At 41.2% G+C, this 14,722-nt stretch overlaps 2 protein-coding genes and 1 pseudogene across 3 annotated transcripts in view; 1 reads left to right on the plus strand and 2 right to left on the minus strand.

Annotated features, from left to right (window-relative positions):
* Agmo (alkylglycerol monooxygenase) overlaps nt 1-14,722 on the plus strand; it is a 356,668-nt gene that overhangs the window by 158,691 nt on the left and 183,255 nt on the right. For both annotated transcript variants that reach the window (XM_021178991.2, XM_021178992.2), the window contains exon 6: nt 10,208-10,274. In XM_021178991.2, coding sequence (XP_021034650.1) covers nt 10,208-10,274 — 67 coding nt within the window. The remainder of the gene's footprint in view (nt 1-10,207; nt 10,275-14,722) is intronic.
* Nucleotides 1,083-2,639, minus strand: LOC110306858 (annotated as a pseudogene).
* LOC110306860 (interleukin-36 beta) overlaps nt 13,843-14,722 on the minus strand; it is a 7,193-nt gene continuing 6,313 nt past the window's right edge. The window contains exon 5 of the mRNA XM_021178993.1: nt 13,843-14,643. Within this exon, the coding sequence (XP_021034652.1) occupies nt 14,431-14,643 (213 nt within the window). The 3' untranslated portion in view covers nt 13,843-14,430. The remainder of the gene's footprint in view (nt 14,644-14,722) is intronic.

Below are 14,722 nucleotides of genomic sequence, written 5' to 3' on the forward strand. Positions count from 1 at the left end.
CACTTCTTGGCCCTGGCGTTCCCCTGTACTGAGGCATATAAAGTTTGCAAGACCAATGGGCCTCTCTTTCCACTGATGGCCGACTAGGCCATCTTCTGATACATATGCAGCTAGAGACACAAGCTCTGGGGGTACTGGTTAGTTCATATTGTTGTTCCACCTATAGGGTTGCAGATCCCTTTAGCTCCGTGAGATTCTACCGATAGGTCTTTACAGCGAGTGCCTTCCTGCTCATGGGCAGGTGTGAGCCAGTGTAGTGTTCTACTGTTAGAGCATAGAGGCTTATCATCTGGCTCTTGCAGGGAGAGGCTGCTCTTTCCTTTGGGATCGATGATGGTGCGTCTACTCAGCCCGGAAGAAAATTTTACTTGGTATTTTTTTTTAATACATGTATGTACAGTGTGGATGGACTGCAGTTGTGAATCAACTCCTCCATATAAAGAAAAGGAAAATGGCGCTACCATCACTAGTCCACCTTCCGGCCCTGGGCGTGAGAACTGGTAGAACAGGAAGTGAGACTTCAACTTGAAACCAAAAGAAATAAAGGCAAAGAAATAAAAAAGAAAATAGAACATGACTGTTGATTCCTTGGGCTGTGTGTAAAGATGATATTCTTAATGGTCTTGTAGCATAAGGCACTTTGCACAGATAAGTAATAAGCTTTTCAGGCTTAAAAATGGATGAATAATCAGGGAGAAGTTGAAATGCAGTAGAGTCAGATAGTGGAGAATTTTAGACAGGTGCACGTGTTCACCAAAATTCTTCTCCTTTTTAGGGTTTCTCCCCTTCTTTTCTTTTCCTCCTTCCTCATCCACTTTCCCTAGAAATCATCTTTAAAAACCAGCAGTTAGTGCAACGAATGTTCAGTCAGCACACAGTGCAAACAAGTGGAACAAAAAAGTTCTATGCCTTCTTTTCAGTTTTTCTTCACCAGTTTAAAAAAATGTCTGAGCTCTTATATAACTCTTCATAGTTCCAAAATAAAGATGAAAAAACCCACAAAGAGAAGAGCACTCCCCCCACCCCCAAAATGATGTGCCACAGATCCAAAGAGCCTTCTGTAGTTTGTTAAAGCATGCTTGTTACGGTTTCTCATCTTCTGCAGGCTCACTGTGGTATTCTACCACATACAGGCTCTTGATGCTTGGGATGTGTTTGATCTCTGTCCTCAGCTGCTCCTCAATACTCTTCAGGTTGAAGCGATCATCATATGTGATCAAGTTGATGGCTAAGCCAAGATGACCAAAGCTACCTGATCTTCCAATACAATGGAGATAGGTCTCTGTCATCTTTGGGAAGTCAAATTTTATTACCACATTCACAGCTTGTAAATCAATACCTCGGGTAAATGGATCAGTGCAAACAGGATTGCGGCATAAGCCATTTCGGAAATCATGAAAGACGTGATTTCGATGTTCCTGCCTCATTTTAGCATGGATATAAAAGCAAGAGTAACCCAGCTGATAAATCTTCTTGGCCAGTAATTCAGCTCTGAGAAGAGTTGCAGAAAGTGATGGAATGGTTTATCTGAAGCCTGGAGAAAAGTGTATTGAGGCAGTGCACTTTTTGGCACTCCGTTACATATGTGTAGTACTGAGTTACTCCTTTCAGAGTTAGTTCCTCCATCAGGTTTATCTCGTAGGGTTTTTGCAGATGGGAATTCATAAACTTTTGTACACTAAGAGAGAAAGTAGCGGATATAGTAAAATCTGCCTATTTTTAGGTAGTGTGAGAATAATATCCTCCATTATCTGCACAAAATCCTGTGACAATAATTTATCTGCCTCATCCAACACTGTCATCTGGACATGATCAACCTTTTCTACGCCTTTCTTAATAAGATCCAGGATTCTGCCAGGGGTAGCAATCACTACATGCACTGGATCATCAAGCCTCATTATGTCATCCCGTAAATTAGTTCCTCCTGTGGTTGCCATCACTTTGGCCCCTCCCATGTGTTTGCAAACCTGGATGCAAATCTGACTGACCTGTAGAGCAAGTTCTCTAGTGGGAACAATCACCATTGCTTGAATATTGTCCTTCTTCAGGTCCAGCCGTTCAAGTAAGGGGATGAGGTAGGCACCGCTTTTGCCTGTTCCATTTTTTGCTCTAGCTAAGATATCCCCTACCAGATAAAGCAATGGGAATGCTCTCCTCCTGAATAGAAGATGGTTTTTTCCCAGCCCATTTCAAAAATTCCCATTAGCAACTCTCGTTTCAAACAGTAATCTTCAAACTCATTTCCTTTTGTGGAGGTCACATCCAGAGTTTTGATTCTTAGACCCTTTGGAGGGAGCTTTAATGTCTTTCCAGTCATCACCAGGTCATCGTTTATAACGTAAGTTCAGTGGCTTCAACAAACTCTTCTGGCCTTTATGAACACCAGACATGCTTAATAGTGGCGGCCATGCTCTGGGCTTGCCGCGGAGTGCCGTTATTGATTGTGTTGGTGTTCTTCAACTGGTTCATCTGTGGCTGTGGCTGTGTGCCCCCTCCTCCTGGGCCAGCACTGGCCTTCACAGGGCCCCTCAGCTGGCCGTTCTGACTGGACAGACCCATGATGACAGGGTTCTCTGTTCTGGCCGTGCTTATGCTTTGTTAGCTGCACAGGTGTCTCTTTCAAACTTCAAACTTTTCAAAGTCAGTAGAGAAACTGTTATAACAGTTTATGAGGCTCTCCAAAATGAAGAGATAAGTAAGTCCTGCTCAATAATATGAGTCCTTTATTGCAGTTCAGGCAAGCACCTGTAAGTCTCTCAATGGTGAGCAGAAGTAGTTAACTTGCTTTCATGCACCGAATCAATTTTTTATTTTTTTAAAGCCCTCTAATAAGCTTGAATTATATCTGAATTCATTCACTTCAATCACTGAGGCCACTCCTGCTCCACACCCTCGGTCCTTTATTGTTGACTCGAAGCTCCCAAAAGCTCCCTCCTCGGAAACCTCCACCCACCCCCACCAGCCCCTCGCTGCGACCCTGACTTTTTTATAACAACATTTTCACACATGAATTAACTGGGGTCCCACAAAGAACTATGTTAATTTATATTAATTATGGCATATTAGTATAATATTGTTAATATAATAAACTATTATATTTACTAAGTTAATATCCTCCAAGTTTGGGACCCCCCCCCGAATGACATAACCCCTTTCTCTAGGTTCACCTCATATGGTTTAATTAGCTCTTAACAATGACCACACTAGGGACCAGTCTACCAATGCATGAATACTTGTGGGCCATACTCAAGCCATATCCAGACCACAGCAGGAGTGATGATGATAAAGCAGAGATGAAGGTTAGTCTTTGAAGAGCAGAGAACTCAGCTACTGAGGGAATTGCCCAAAATTCTTATCTCAAAATGAAATGGATAGATACTGTGGATATCAGGTCACTTAGCTTCACTTGAGATGATTATCAATATTGATATTACCTATTATTGCTAGACCATAAACATATTGTTTTAAAATGAGGCCATGTTAAGATATGTGGTGGCTGTGGGAGGCATCTGGTCATATCTCCCTGAATACCTGCTGTGGGTTAGCCTGATGCTGTTTGTATTCTGATGTTAATTCTGTGTCCTCAAGAAGGGTTGCCCACAAGGAGCAGTTCATCATGTACTCAGGTGATCTCATGTGAACCTTCTCACCATTTTAACCAGTCAATAATGGCTAGAGCCTATGATTGGGCAGTGGAGGGGAAAAGTGGGACTGGAGGTTTGAGGGTGAGGGCAGGTAGAGAGTCAGAAGAGGGCAAGAGAGGAAAGAGAGAGGAAAGAGAGAGGAAGGAGAAAGAGGAGGAGGGAGCCTTGATGGAACAAAACCATGACCAGGAGAAACTGCAAGTAGCAAGGGGTCTTATAGCTGGGAAATAGGGAATCAGGAGTATACAATGAATCATAGAAACCAACATGGGTTCATCTATGCTTTAATAGACTTGTGGAAATGCCATGGTAATTCTTTGGGGCAGCTTCTCATGTAGCTTCCCTAGATAGAATAGTAATATGGACACCTTTAAAGTCTTAGGGCCTAAGACTTGCTTTCATCACATTCTCCCAAAGCTGGTCTCGATGAAACCCACATTCTATAATGTGAACCAACAAACTATTTAACTTTATCCTCCCTTGCATGAAAGTGAAGGACAATTTCACAAAATAACCCCTACACTACTCAATAAAACAGCAGAAATAAATAGGATCATTAAATGAATTATTATAAAAGAATGAAGCCATGTAGGGCCACCTTGAAGATGTTTCTCATAATTTACAGAAGCTATGAACTCTTGTGCAATTATGTGCAACTGGAAAGCTAAAGCAATAGAAAGCACTAATTTGAACTGAATACATATACCTCCTAAAGAAATGGTTAAGTGTCTAACATTTGAGGTTTAAAGATAAAGAGCCAATGTCAGAGAATTCTTAGTCATTGCCCAATGGCCTGCATCCTACAAACTGCAAAATAAAATGCAAGATATTATGCTTGCCATCAAAATGTTCAAATTTGGGAGAAAATGTGGACCAAAGACACCATGAAAGAAAATAAAAAGACAGGCTACCCAGTGCTGAGGGCCAGCCCCAGCATGGGGTGTTCTTGAGGCAGCATGGTGGGGGTGGGGGTGGGGTGGGGTGGGGGGAGTGGGGTGGGGTGGGGATGGAAGAGCTTAGGTGGAGGGTAGGACTTTGTCAAAGGTTTACTTATCTAAGCCTAAATTACTATGCTATTGTGGCTGACCTGCCTTCTGTGATCCTCCTAGGCCAGAAACTGTAGTTTCTGGTACTTAGCACCTCTTCATCAAGCCACACAGGATTAAGTAAATAGCCTTGTCTATCTCAGCAGGAACTGCTGGGCTCTAACTTTCAGCCTGCTAGTCAGTAGTGGCAGGAAGAAAAGACACTTAGAGAAGTGGTTATAGAGTTTATTTCTAAGTTGTAAAAAGTTTCCTATGAAAGCTATCTAAGGGGAAAAACAGAAAGATCCCAAGCAGAGAAAGGGAAAAATTCTCTACGTGGGGAAAGGGAAAAGATTCTAGTCTAAGTGGGGAAAGGCAAAAAAGTCTCCTCTATTGATCTCGCTCTTCTCTTTGTCCTCAGTACTTATACATCTTTCAGAATACATGATCACATGTTACAAAGTTCATCACAAGTTCACACCGAAAATCAAATCATAAATTGAAATAGAAGTTTACAACAGCGAATGTTTACATGCATATCCATTAGGAGTAATTATTTGGCTAAACATCCATACCTGTCTCAGCTCCACAGGTTCACTGAAGATTTAAAACCATAACTAACTTATTAGTGAAGTTTTGTATAGAAAAACCCAGTCGATATTTTATCTTCTGTCCTAACACCTGTAATAAATCATTAGTTCTATTTTTATGACCTTTGGTTAATTCTTTTTACAACCTCTTGGAATGTACTCTAAGTAGGAGAAAGTCTGGTTACCATCTAAGAGTGTCATCTAACTGGTGACACTTGGGAGATTGGCAGATTTCTCATTGCAGCTTTGATTATCTGGAAAAGACCTAATAGCAGTCCTATTAATAAAAGAGCTTAATAATCACAGATATAATTTTATAAACTCTTATAGGATCATCATTAATACTTAAGTCATCTATTTGTCTATATAGCATCACTAGAAGACAGTACATCTTCGTGGATCTGCAGAGATCTGCTTCAAAGGGGGTGTGTTCCTACTTAGTGACTGTTATATATGTTTAATAATAACAGGAAAAGCATGTTAATAGCAGGAATCTTTCCTAAAATGAGTCCCTCACAGCCTTACTTAATGAGGGCTCACCTGTTGCAGATCATATAATAATCCAAGGCAGGCCACTTCGGGATGATCACCTGCTAGTTATTAGTTTGTCCCATTAGTGCTCCTGACAACCCAGGAAAAATTATTTGCAACACATTGAATAAAGAAGCAACTCATACCCAAAGTTTTTGGTTACTACCTACTGGTAGGAAAAGGAAGACTTGAAAGCATTGTACCTACTAGATAGAAAAATAAACACTGAATAATTATAAATAACTATAATTGCCTACAATAGTTATTAGCAGTATGTAAATTAAAGCACTAAATGAGGTTCCCCTTCCACCCACCAGAAAGTTACAAATTAAAAAGAATATGCAATGGAGTGGGGAAATAGATTCTGCCTCCATGATAGAGGTATGAATCAGAAGTAACATTTTTGGGAAACAAATTGCAGAAGCTATTAAAATGTGTGCCCCTGACTTGGTAATTCTACTTACAATAACCTATCATTTTGGGGATTTCCGGCTGCAACAGCTGGAAAAACTGTACTGAAGAACCTAATACTAGCAGGGACTGAAGGAAAGGCCACCCAGAGACTGTCCAACCTGGGGATTCATCTCATATATAGTTACCAAACCCAGACACTATTGTGGATGACAAGAAGTGCATGCTGAAAGGAGCCTGATATGGCTGTCTCCTGAGAGGCCCTACCAGAGCCTTACAAATACAGAGGCAGATGTTCGCAGCCAACCATTGGACTGAGCACAGGGTCCCCAATAGAGGAGTTAGAGAAAGAACTAAAGGAGTTGAAGGGGTTTATAACCGCATAGGAAGAACAACAATATCAACCAACCAGACCCCCCCAGAACTCCCAGGGACTAAACTATCAACAAAGGAGTACACATGGCTCCAGCTGCATATGTAGCAGAGGATGGCCTTGTCATGCATCAATGGTAGGGAAGGTCCTTGGTTCTATGAAGGCTCAATAGATGCCCCAGTGTAGGGGAATTGAGGGCAGGGAGGTGGGAGTGGGTGAGTGTGTGGAGGAACATCCTCAAAGAAGCAGGGGGAGGGAGGATGTGATAGGGGGCTTTTGGAAGAGGGAAACCAGGAAAGGAGATAACATTTGAAATGTAAATAAAGAAAATATCCAATAAAACATTCTAAAATTTTAGGGGAAAACTGGAGCTTGTTTTTACAGTACATTTCAAAACAGGTCCCATATTTGAAACGACTACTAACAATTTCTAATCTATCACGTTTAGCAACCATCCCCCCCGTCCACATTCTTGGCTGCCACCACCGATAAACTATGCTACACAGGGGACACAGCAGAGCTGTTTACTGCCTTTTAGGTATTGACAAGGCCTCTTGATGCCTGTAAACCTGTTTAAACTATGCTTCGAGAGTGGAACCTGTCCATAATATCCATGTCTTCTCACTTTCCGCAAGAAAATCCCATAATACACTTTCCACAATGGCAGCCATAGCACCAGTACTCAGCCTTCCACAAGACTTCAAAGTTTTATTAACATCAAAGAGTTGCCTGTACTGGTCAGTTTTTGTCAACTTAAAACAGCTAACTGGGAAGAGGGAGCCTCAACTGAGGAATTGCCTTCATCAGATTGGCCTGTGGGCAAGCCCATAGGGACATTTTCTTGATTAATGATTGATGAGGTCCCAGTACACTGGATTCTGTACTACTCCTAACTAGATAGTCCTGGGTTATAAGAAAACAAACTGAACAAGTCATGAGAAGGAATCTGGGAGAGCTTCATACCTCCATGGTCTCTGCTTCAGTTCCTGCCTTTAGTTCCTGCCCCTATTTCCTAAAAGAATGGAATGGTACAAGAGCAGGCTTTTGGCACCCACAGCAGAGTTCTGCAGAGTCTGAGACCCATGGAGGCTTTGAGGGATGACTTGTCAGTGGAAAAGGAGTCTGTAGGGCCCACAATAGCTCCAGAACAACTCAGAAGAAAGAAAAAAGGCACACCTTCTGTGTGAGCTTATGTGAAGACGTTTTTAACTTGTTAGAAGATGCTTTTGAAATGTGAACTCAGGAAATTGGAAAGAAAGGTAGCAGGACAGAGTTGTACTTGGAGAATGACAATCTGTATCCTTCACTGTAGTGTCCCAGCCAGTAGGCTGCAAGTACAAACTGTTTCTGATGAGCAGTGTGGGCTGTTGTTACTGAGGGCAGAGACATGTGTGGATCCCTGGAGCTTCTGCAGAAACAGGTGATTGCTGAGGGGGGCCAGGACAAGGAGCGACCAACTTCCAGCATGGAGCTGATGCAAGGTGCCGAGGCAGTAATGCTGCCCAGAATCTACAGGCACAGCCATTGAGCCTGGTGACTAGCACTGATGACAGGGAGATGTGTGGCTTCCTGGAACTCCTGCAGAAACAGATCTTTGCTAAATAGGCTGGCCCTAGGACCACTGGGCCAGCACCAGCATAGTGCCACTGCAGCTGTGGCTTGTGCTGCTTGACCTACTGGGAAGATTGCTGGGTTCACAGGATTCAAGCATGAAGGTCCAGTCTGGAGAGCTTGGGGTGGCAGGCATTGAATGCAAGGAAATGTAAGGCAGCCAGGAGCTCACACAGAACCTGCTCCTGGAAGCCCTGCCTAGCTACAACATTACCCTGATTCCAGGCATCAGCAGGATATCCCAGAAGAGCCTTGTAATGGTCCAGTAATGGTGCTCTAGAAACTGTAAACCTCGAATCAGATTGCAATAACTCATTGCAAAGCTGTGGGTGTCATATATAATACAATTTCAAATATATTAATAAAATGTAAATATATAACATATAATTATATATTATCAATTATATTATATACTACATATACAATTGTATATAATTACATAATATACAATTAATATTATATTATACTATATATAGTGACACATTGCAGTTTGCAATGCCACTATGACAATCAAGTTTTGTATGGAGAGTTGGGAAAGATAGAGGAATGGAGCGATGAGTGAGCAGTGTGGGAGAAAGCTGCAGTGGATGGGGACATGTAGTTGCTAAGTAGGGAAGACAAGGTGGTGTGCAGTAGCCTAGATCTTGCACTCTGACTCAGTCCCTAAACATGTTGCCCAGCTTCAAACATCACCCTTGTTCTGAGCAATGACAAGGTGTATAACATGAACAATGGCTCATTTCTAGATTGGACCTCCTTGAAAGACCTCTATGGTTACTGCTGCCCCCAAAGGCCACTTGGTATTCATGGTTCACTGCACCAGGTTATATTGAAGCTGGGGGTTCATGTGCATTTCTGTGGTCCTACAGCAGCTGGGAGCCTTATTGATGTCCTTGGCTGAGTTACCATCAAAGGCCATATGGATGTCCTTGGTCTGGGTCACAACCTGAGGCCATATTTGATGTCTGTGGACCATGCTTCTCCTTGGGACCATGTTGTTATGAGTAGCTTGGGCAGCCATCTGAAGCTATGATGATGTCTATATCTGTATTGCCAATCTTGGGGTATATCGGGGTTTTACTGCAGCCAGTTTCTCCCATAGCTGTAACCAAAACCCTTAGACAAGGAAGATCACTGTTTGTTGGGCACTCCTCCTAACACTTGGTGTTTGCTTTTATTTAATTTATTATTTTCTTAATATCTCTTAATAAGATTTGCTTCTGCTTTGTTTATTCATGGGCTACCTATGTCTTGAAGAGATGAACTTTGGAGTCACTGTCCCAGGTCAATCTTAGCGATTGTCTGGCACCCTAGGCCCTCAGGTTAAGTACAGCTGAGCCATGAACACTCCTATTGTGTAGAAGAAGAAGAAGAAGAAGAAGAAGAAGAAGAAGAAGAAGAAGAAGAAGAAGAAGAAGAAGAAGAAGAAGAAGAGGGGCAGGACTCGAACAATTGTGTCACAGTTCTCAGTAATGGACCTGTAACAGCCAAGTGGGTTTTCACACCCAATGGCAGCACCATTGCAAGCCCATGTATATCCAGTGACTGACAGCACTGTCATAACTCTACTCATACTCACTGACTGCCAAATACAACAGGTCTGTTGTCTAATATCCTCATGGAGAGCAGAGGCATAGAGAACAAGGAAGAAAGGACTAAGGAAAGGGATAAAGCATGCAAGATATCGTCACATTTAGAAGTCTAGAGTTCAATTATTTTATAGCCCTGTCACTACTTTTGTTTTAGAGATGAGAGCACTGGATTACAAAGAGCTTAAGATATTTTCCTAGGACGACACAGCAAAGCATGGGAAAATAGATAAGTGAATTATGTCAGACAAGCCTGGTACTGCCAAACCGTGTGTATGAACACAGTTGGGAGGTCATTGCCTTTTTGTGATGTCACAGGAGGATTTTGAAGCTTTTTGTATTACATATCCCATGTGAGTTTCATGGATTTGTGTAAGGCAGATGCATGTTCATTGATAACAATGTGTGTGATTATCTCTTTTGCTATGAGCAGGTCATCAGAACCCTTGGCCCTTTGGAACTGATCCTTAATACTCCTAGCCATCATAGAGTTCATCATGGTAAGGTGGATCTGTTGCTTCTTCTCCATCTTTTTTTAAATTTGGTGTTATACTTGTGCTACTTTGGTAATAAAAACACACCTCACAGTGTGACTGGACACTGTATAAATAAGTATTGCTTCTCCTCCTCTATTAAAGGAATCCTCAGCTTGAAAGCATGGACCAGTGGACCTCACCTTCTCACACTCTTTCTATCTTATCCAATTGTGGTTGAGAAGTGCACCAAACAGCTAGAGAGGAGCTTGAAGGGGTCCTCTGTGGGGTACTCTGACACAGTGCGAAGCATCTGCCCTGTCCACAGCGAAATTGTTAGTCTTGGAAACTATTGTGACTTATAAAGGGAATTTTATTTTCTAAACATGTGCACTACAGGAAATAAACCACGAGAAGCCAATTACATTAGAAAAAATACAAGGTTGTTCTAAAAACTTAAAAATAGATATCTTGAGATTTGAAAAGAGCCCAGTAAGCAACACTTCCCTCTCCTGCCTCTGTTCAGTGAGGATCTCAGCCCAGACGGCACTGGCTAGATAAAAAAGACCCCGTGTGACCAGTGCCAAGGCATAAAGACACCAAGTTTAGTGAAAATCAAAATGCAAATTTTTTGGGCAGCACGAGAATCATTAAGAATAATTTGCATTATTTGTGATGGGAAAATAAAAGTAAACTTGGAATTTGTATGAACTCTAGAATACATGAATACATAACAGACATTTCAAGTAATGAGACCCAGGTAATAGTGAGAGTATCCAAGCCATTTCCATATACACTGCACGAATAAATCTTACGGACATAATGGAGAGGGCACTTGATAGAGCAGTGAATGCTGTCCTTCTGTTCTCCTTAGTCCCTGACTTCACAGGCAGTATTAGAACACAACAGCATGGTCTTCCCAAGGGGAACTTGCCCCTTTCTCCCAGACAAGGGGCACAGCACCATCAGAATGGATAAGTCAAGCTCTTTCAACCTCAGAACTATCCCTTCTCCTGGGAGCAGTTAACAAAGGAGGGTAAGATTCTTATGGATTCCTCTACATAAACAGGGAAATCTGGAAAGAGGAATCCACACTGAAAAAACAAACAGCTGGGAATTTCATCTTTACCTCACTTTCCTACTTCCCCAGACATCAGTCAGACCATGCTTAGCATCACAGTGTCTCCTACTGTATGTTGGGATCAACACTTTGTAGTGAAAGCTGTCCTGGGCACTGTAGGGTGCTTAGCCGAGTCCCAGATCTATGTCCAATTGATGCCTCTGTACCCTCTTGTGATTGTGATTATTACAATCATGTCTTCAGATATTGCCATTCATCCCTTTAGAGGGAAGTGGCTCTCTCTATTCTAGTGGAGAACCATGTTTAGTTGGCATGTAAGGTTTCTACTCCTTTCTCAGGAATTTTTCTTTATTTATGAATCAACTGAATACTTGCATGCACAAAAAGTGTGTCCATGAATACAAACTCCTTAGTAGATTGAAACTCCTTCAGCTTTAGCAACATTTATATCATTCTGGACATTTAACTTTATTATTATTAATAATAATAATAATAATTATGTCTAGTTTTGCTCTCATTTTTAATTAAGTTATCCTATCCCCCATCTACCCTCTGAATGTTCCACATCCCATACCTCCTCCCCACCCCCTGTCTCCATGTAGATGTCCCCATCCTCCACCCCACCTGACCACTAAACTCCCTGGGGTCTCTTGAGGGTTAGATGCATCATCTCTGAATGAAGACGGACCCAGCAATCCTCTAGTGTATGTGTGTTGGGGGCCTTATATCAGCTGGTGCATGCTGTCTGGTTGGTGGTCCAGTGTTTGAGAGATCTCAGGGATCCAGACTAATTGAGACTGCTAGCCCTCCTACAGGATCGCCCTTCTCCGCAGCTTCTTTCAGCCTTCCCTAATTCAACAAAACACACAAAATTTAAGAAAAGTGGCCAGTTACATTAAGTTTAAATTGTAATTTATATATTTTGGAGCTGGAAAATTAGCATATTCATAAAAGGTGTCACTACAAGTGTAATTTTATTTTTAAATGTGCCTTTTATTATTAAAATAGTCAAATATCACTCTCATCTTTTTTATGACACAACAGCAAAGAAAACAAATAAAAATAAATAGCGTAGCCGGGCGTGGTGGCGCACGCCTTTAATCCCAGCACTCTGGAGGCAGAGGCAGGCGGATTTCTGAGTTCGAGGCCAGCCTGGTCTACAAAGTGAGTGCCAGGACAGCCAGGGCTACACAGAAAAACCCTGTCTCAANAGGAAAGAAAATCCTATACAAATTTTAGTGATGCTCTCAAATTTTTTCATGTAAATAAGATATTTTGGCTAAAGAATAAAGTAGTTAATAGAGTAGTCAAATAGAAACTGAGTTATTCTTTGATAAAGCAACTGGTGATTTTAAATTTTTTCTTGTTTTACCTAAAAGTAAATAATGGTTGTTTTGTGAATCTGAGACTTTGCTATAATCAAAAGTTATGCATGATATTAATCGTAAAATAAAAATCTGTAACACAGTAAATCTATTTACGTGCAAAATTCATAGAAAAATTTAAAACTGTTTTACCACAAATACAAAATAATTGATAAATTCAAAATTTGTTAACAAATTAATTTTATTCCACAGTGGAATTTCCAGGATATAGCAAAGATACAAGGACTTAGGCATAGCTTAGTGGTAGAGACTGTTTTGAATAAGCCAGATAGCAAGCTGTCATATAATAACTTCTTAAAACTTGTTGCATGGAAATGACAGGAATAAGAGATAAGTGAGATGTAAGACAGGATTCAAATCATTGGTGGAATTCCAAATGGAATCATTGGTGGTGACATTACAGGAAACAATTCCAGGGCAGGTTCTGAAACATATCACACCTGGCCAAGACTTTTTAATTCTGCAGTGAGTTTGCATCATTAAGCCCTAATTGCTGCCTTGCATGCATATGTGAGGTCTGAAGGAGGAGAAGTTATCATGCTTATGTTTGTAGTCAGGATCTCACAGTCTATTGCAATCCATGTGATGTTAGCTAAAGTAACTCTGCCTCAGTCACTGTTTTATTGCTGTTAAGAGACACCTTGACCACAGCAACTCTTACAAGAGGAAGCATTTAACTGGGGGCTTGCTTAGAGTTTTCGAAGTTAAATCCACTAACAATCTTTATGGCAGGGAGGATGGTGGTGCACAGGCAAACATGATGCTGGAGAAATGGCTGAGCATTATAAGTACTGATCCATAGGCAGAGAGAAAGACTGAGCCTGGGATGGACTTTTAAAACCTCAAAACCCACTCCTAGTAACACACTTCCTCTAAGACCACACCTACTCCAGCAAGGCCACATCTAATAAGCCTTGGACTCCTTTCAAACATTCCATTCTCTGACAACTAACCATCCAAATATGAGTCTACAGGGACATTCTTATTCAAACCACCACAGTCTCACAAAAGAAAAAACTTACGTAAAATTATCCCCATAAACATTCCTAAAATTACAGACTACACAAGAAAATATCTGAGTTGACCCTTCAATTTCCAATCAGTTTATATAGGAAAATAAAGAGAGTATAATTAGTTTGAAATTTTAATTGATGTGAATGACTCTTTGAAAGTTGTGTTCATTTTATATTCACTTTGGTTAACAGTCACCACAATGCAAGTAAATACTGTGTGTCAGATTATTAACTGAAGATGTTCTGAATCATTTCAATTACCAAGACATAAAAAATGTTCTTTCATGTTGCCTCATTCTTGAGATTTACCTATAAATTGTTGATCATCTGTTTCAATATACACAATGTATTACAATCAGCATACATAAAGTGAAGAAGGAAGAATCTTGCATTAATGATTGGGAAACCACATTTCTGCTCCATTGCCTGCTGTGAGAAGATGGAGGGTGAGTTGCATGTAAAAACACTGTAACTTGACTGGCTGTGGTAGCTGGCTGGATGGTGGACAAGATCAGAAAAGGATAAAAATGATTCATGGGCTTCATGCTGGAATGATATTCAAATGAATGGCCTTTTGGACATGGATGTCTGGCGAAGATATGGCATGGTGGTCTTCTAAGAGGCTTGCTATGTTTTCAAGTAGAAGATTCTTCAACAGTTTGATTCTGTGTCCTGGAGCTGGCCACATATGATCCATTCTGGATTTACTTCTCAGACTCTATGTAGAAGTTAGTATTAACAAATTTACCCCGCTGATGTGTGAGGATGATTGTCTGACTTTCTATGGAAGAGGTGGCTATAAACCAGCCAGGATAGAAGACTGACTGAAAGACAGAAGTGGAGCCCTCTATGCCATGGTAGAACAGAAAGGCCTTTTGTGCTTTTCCCTCTTTGTACAAATTCATGATGTCTACTTCCTATGGGAAAAAAAAGGCTTGTTAATGAGGAGTACCAGTGAGAGGGGCTACAGTAACTGAGCAGTGGGTGAACAACAGT

The sequence above is a fragment of the Mus caroli genome, chromosome 12 (genome assembly GCF_900094665.2).
Source record: "Mus caroli chromosome 12, CAROLI_EIJ_v1.1, whole genome shotgun sequence".
Lineage (NCBI taxonomy): Eukaryota > Metazoa > Chordata > Mammalia > Rodentia > Muridae > Mus > Mus caroli.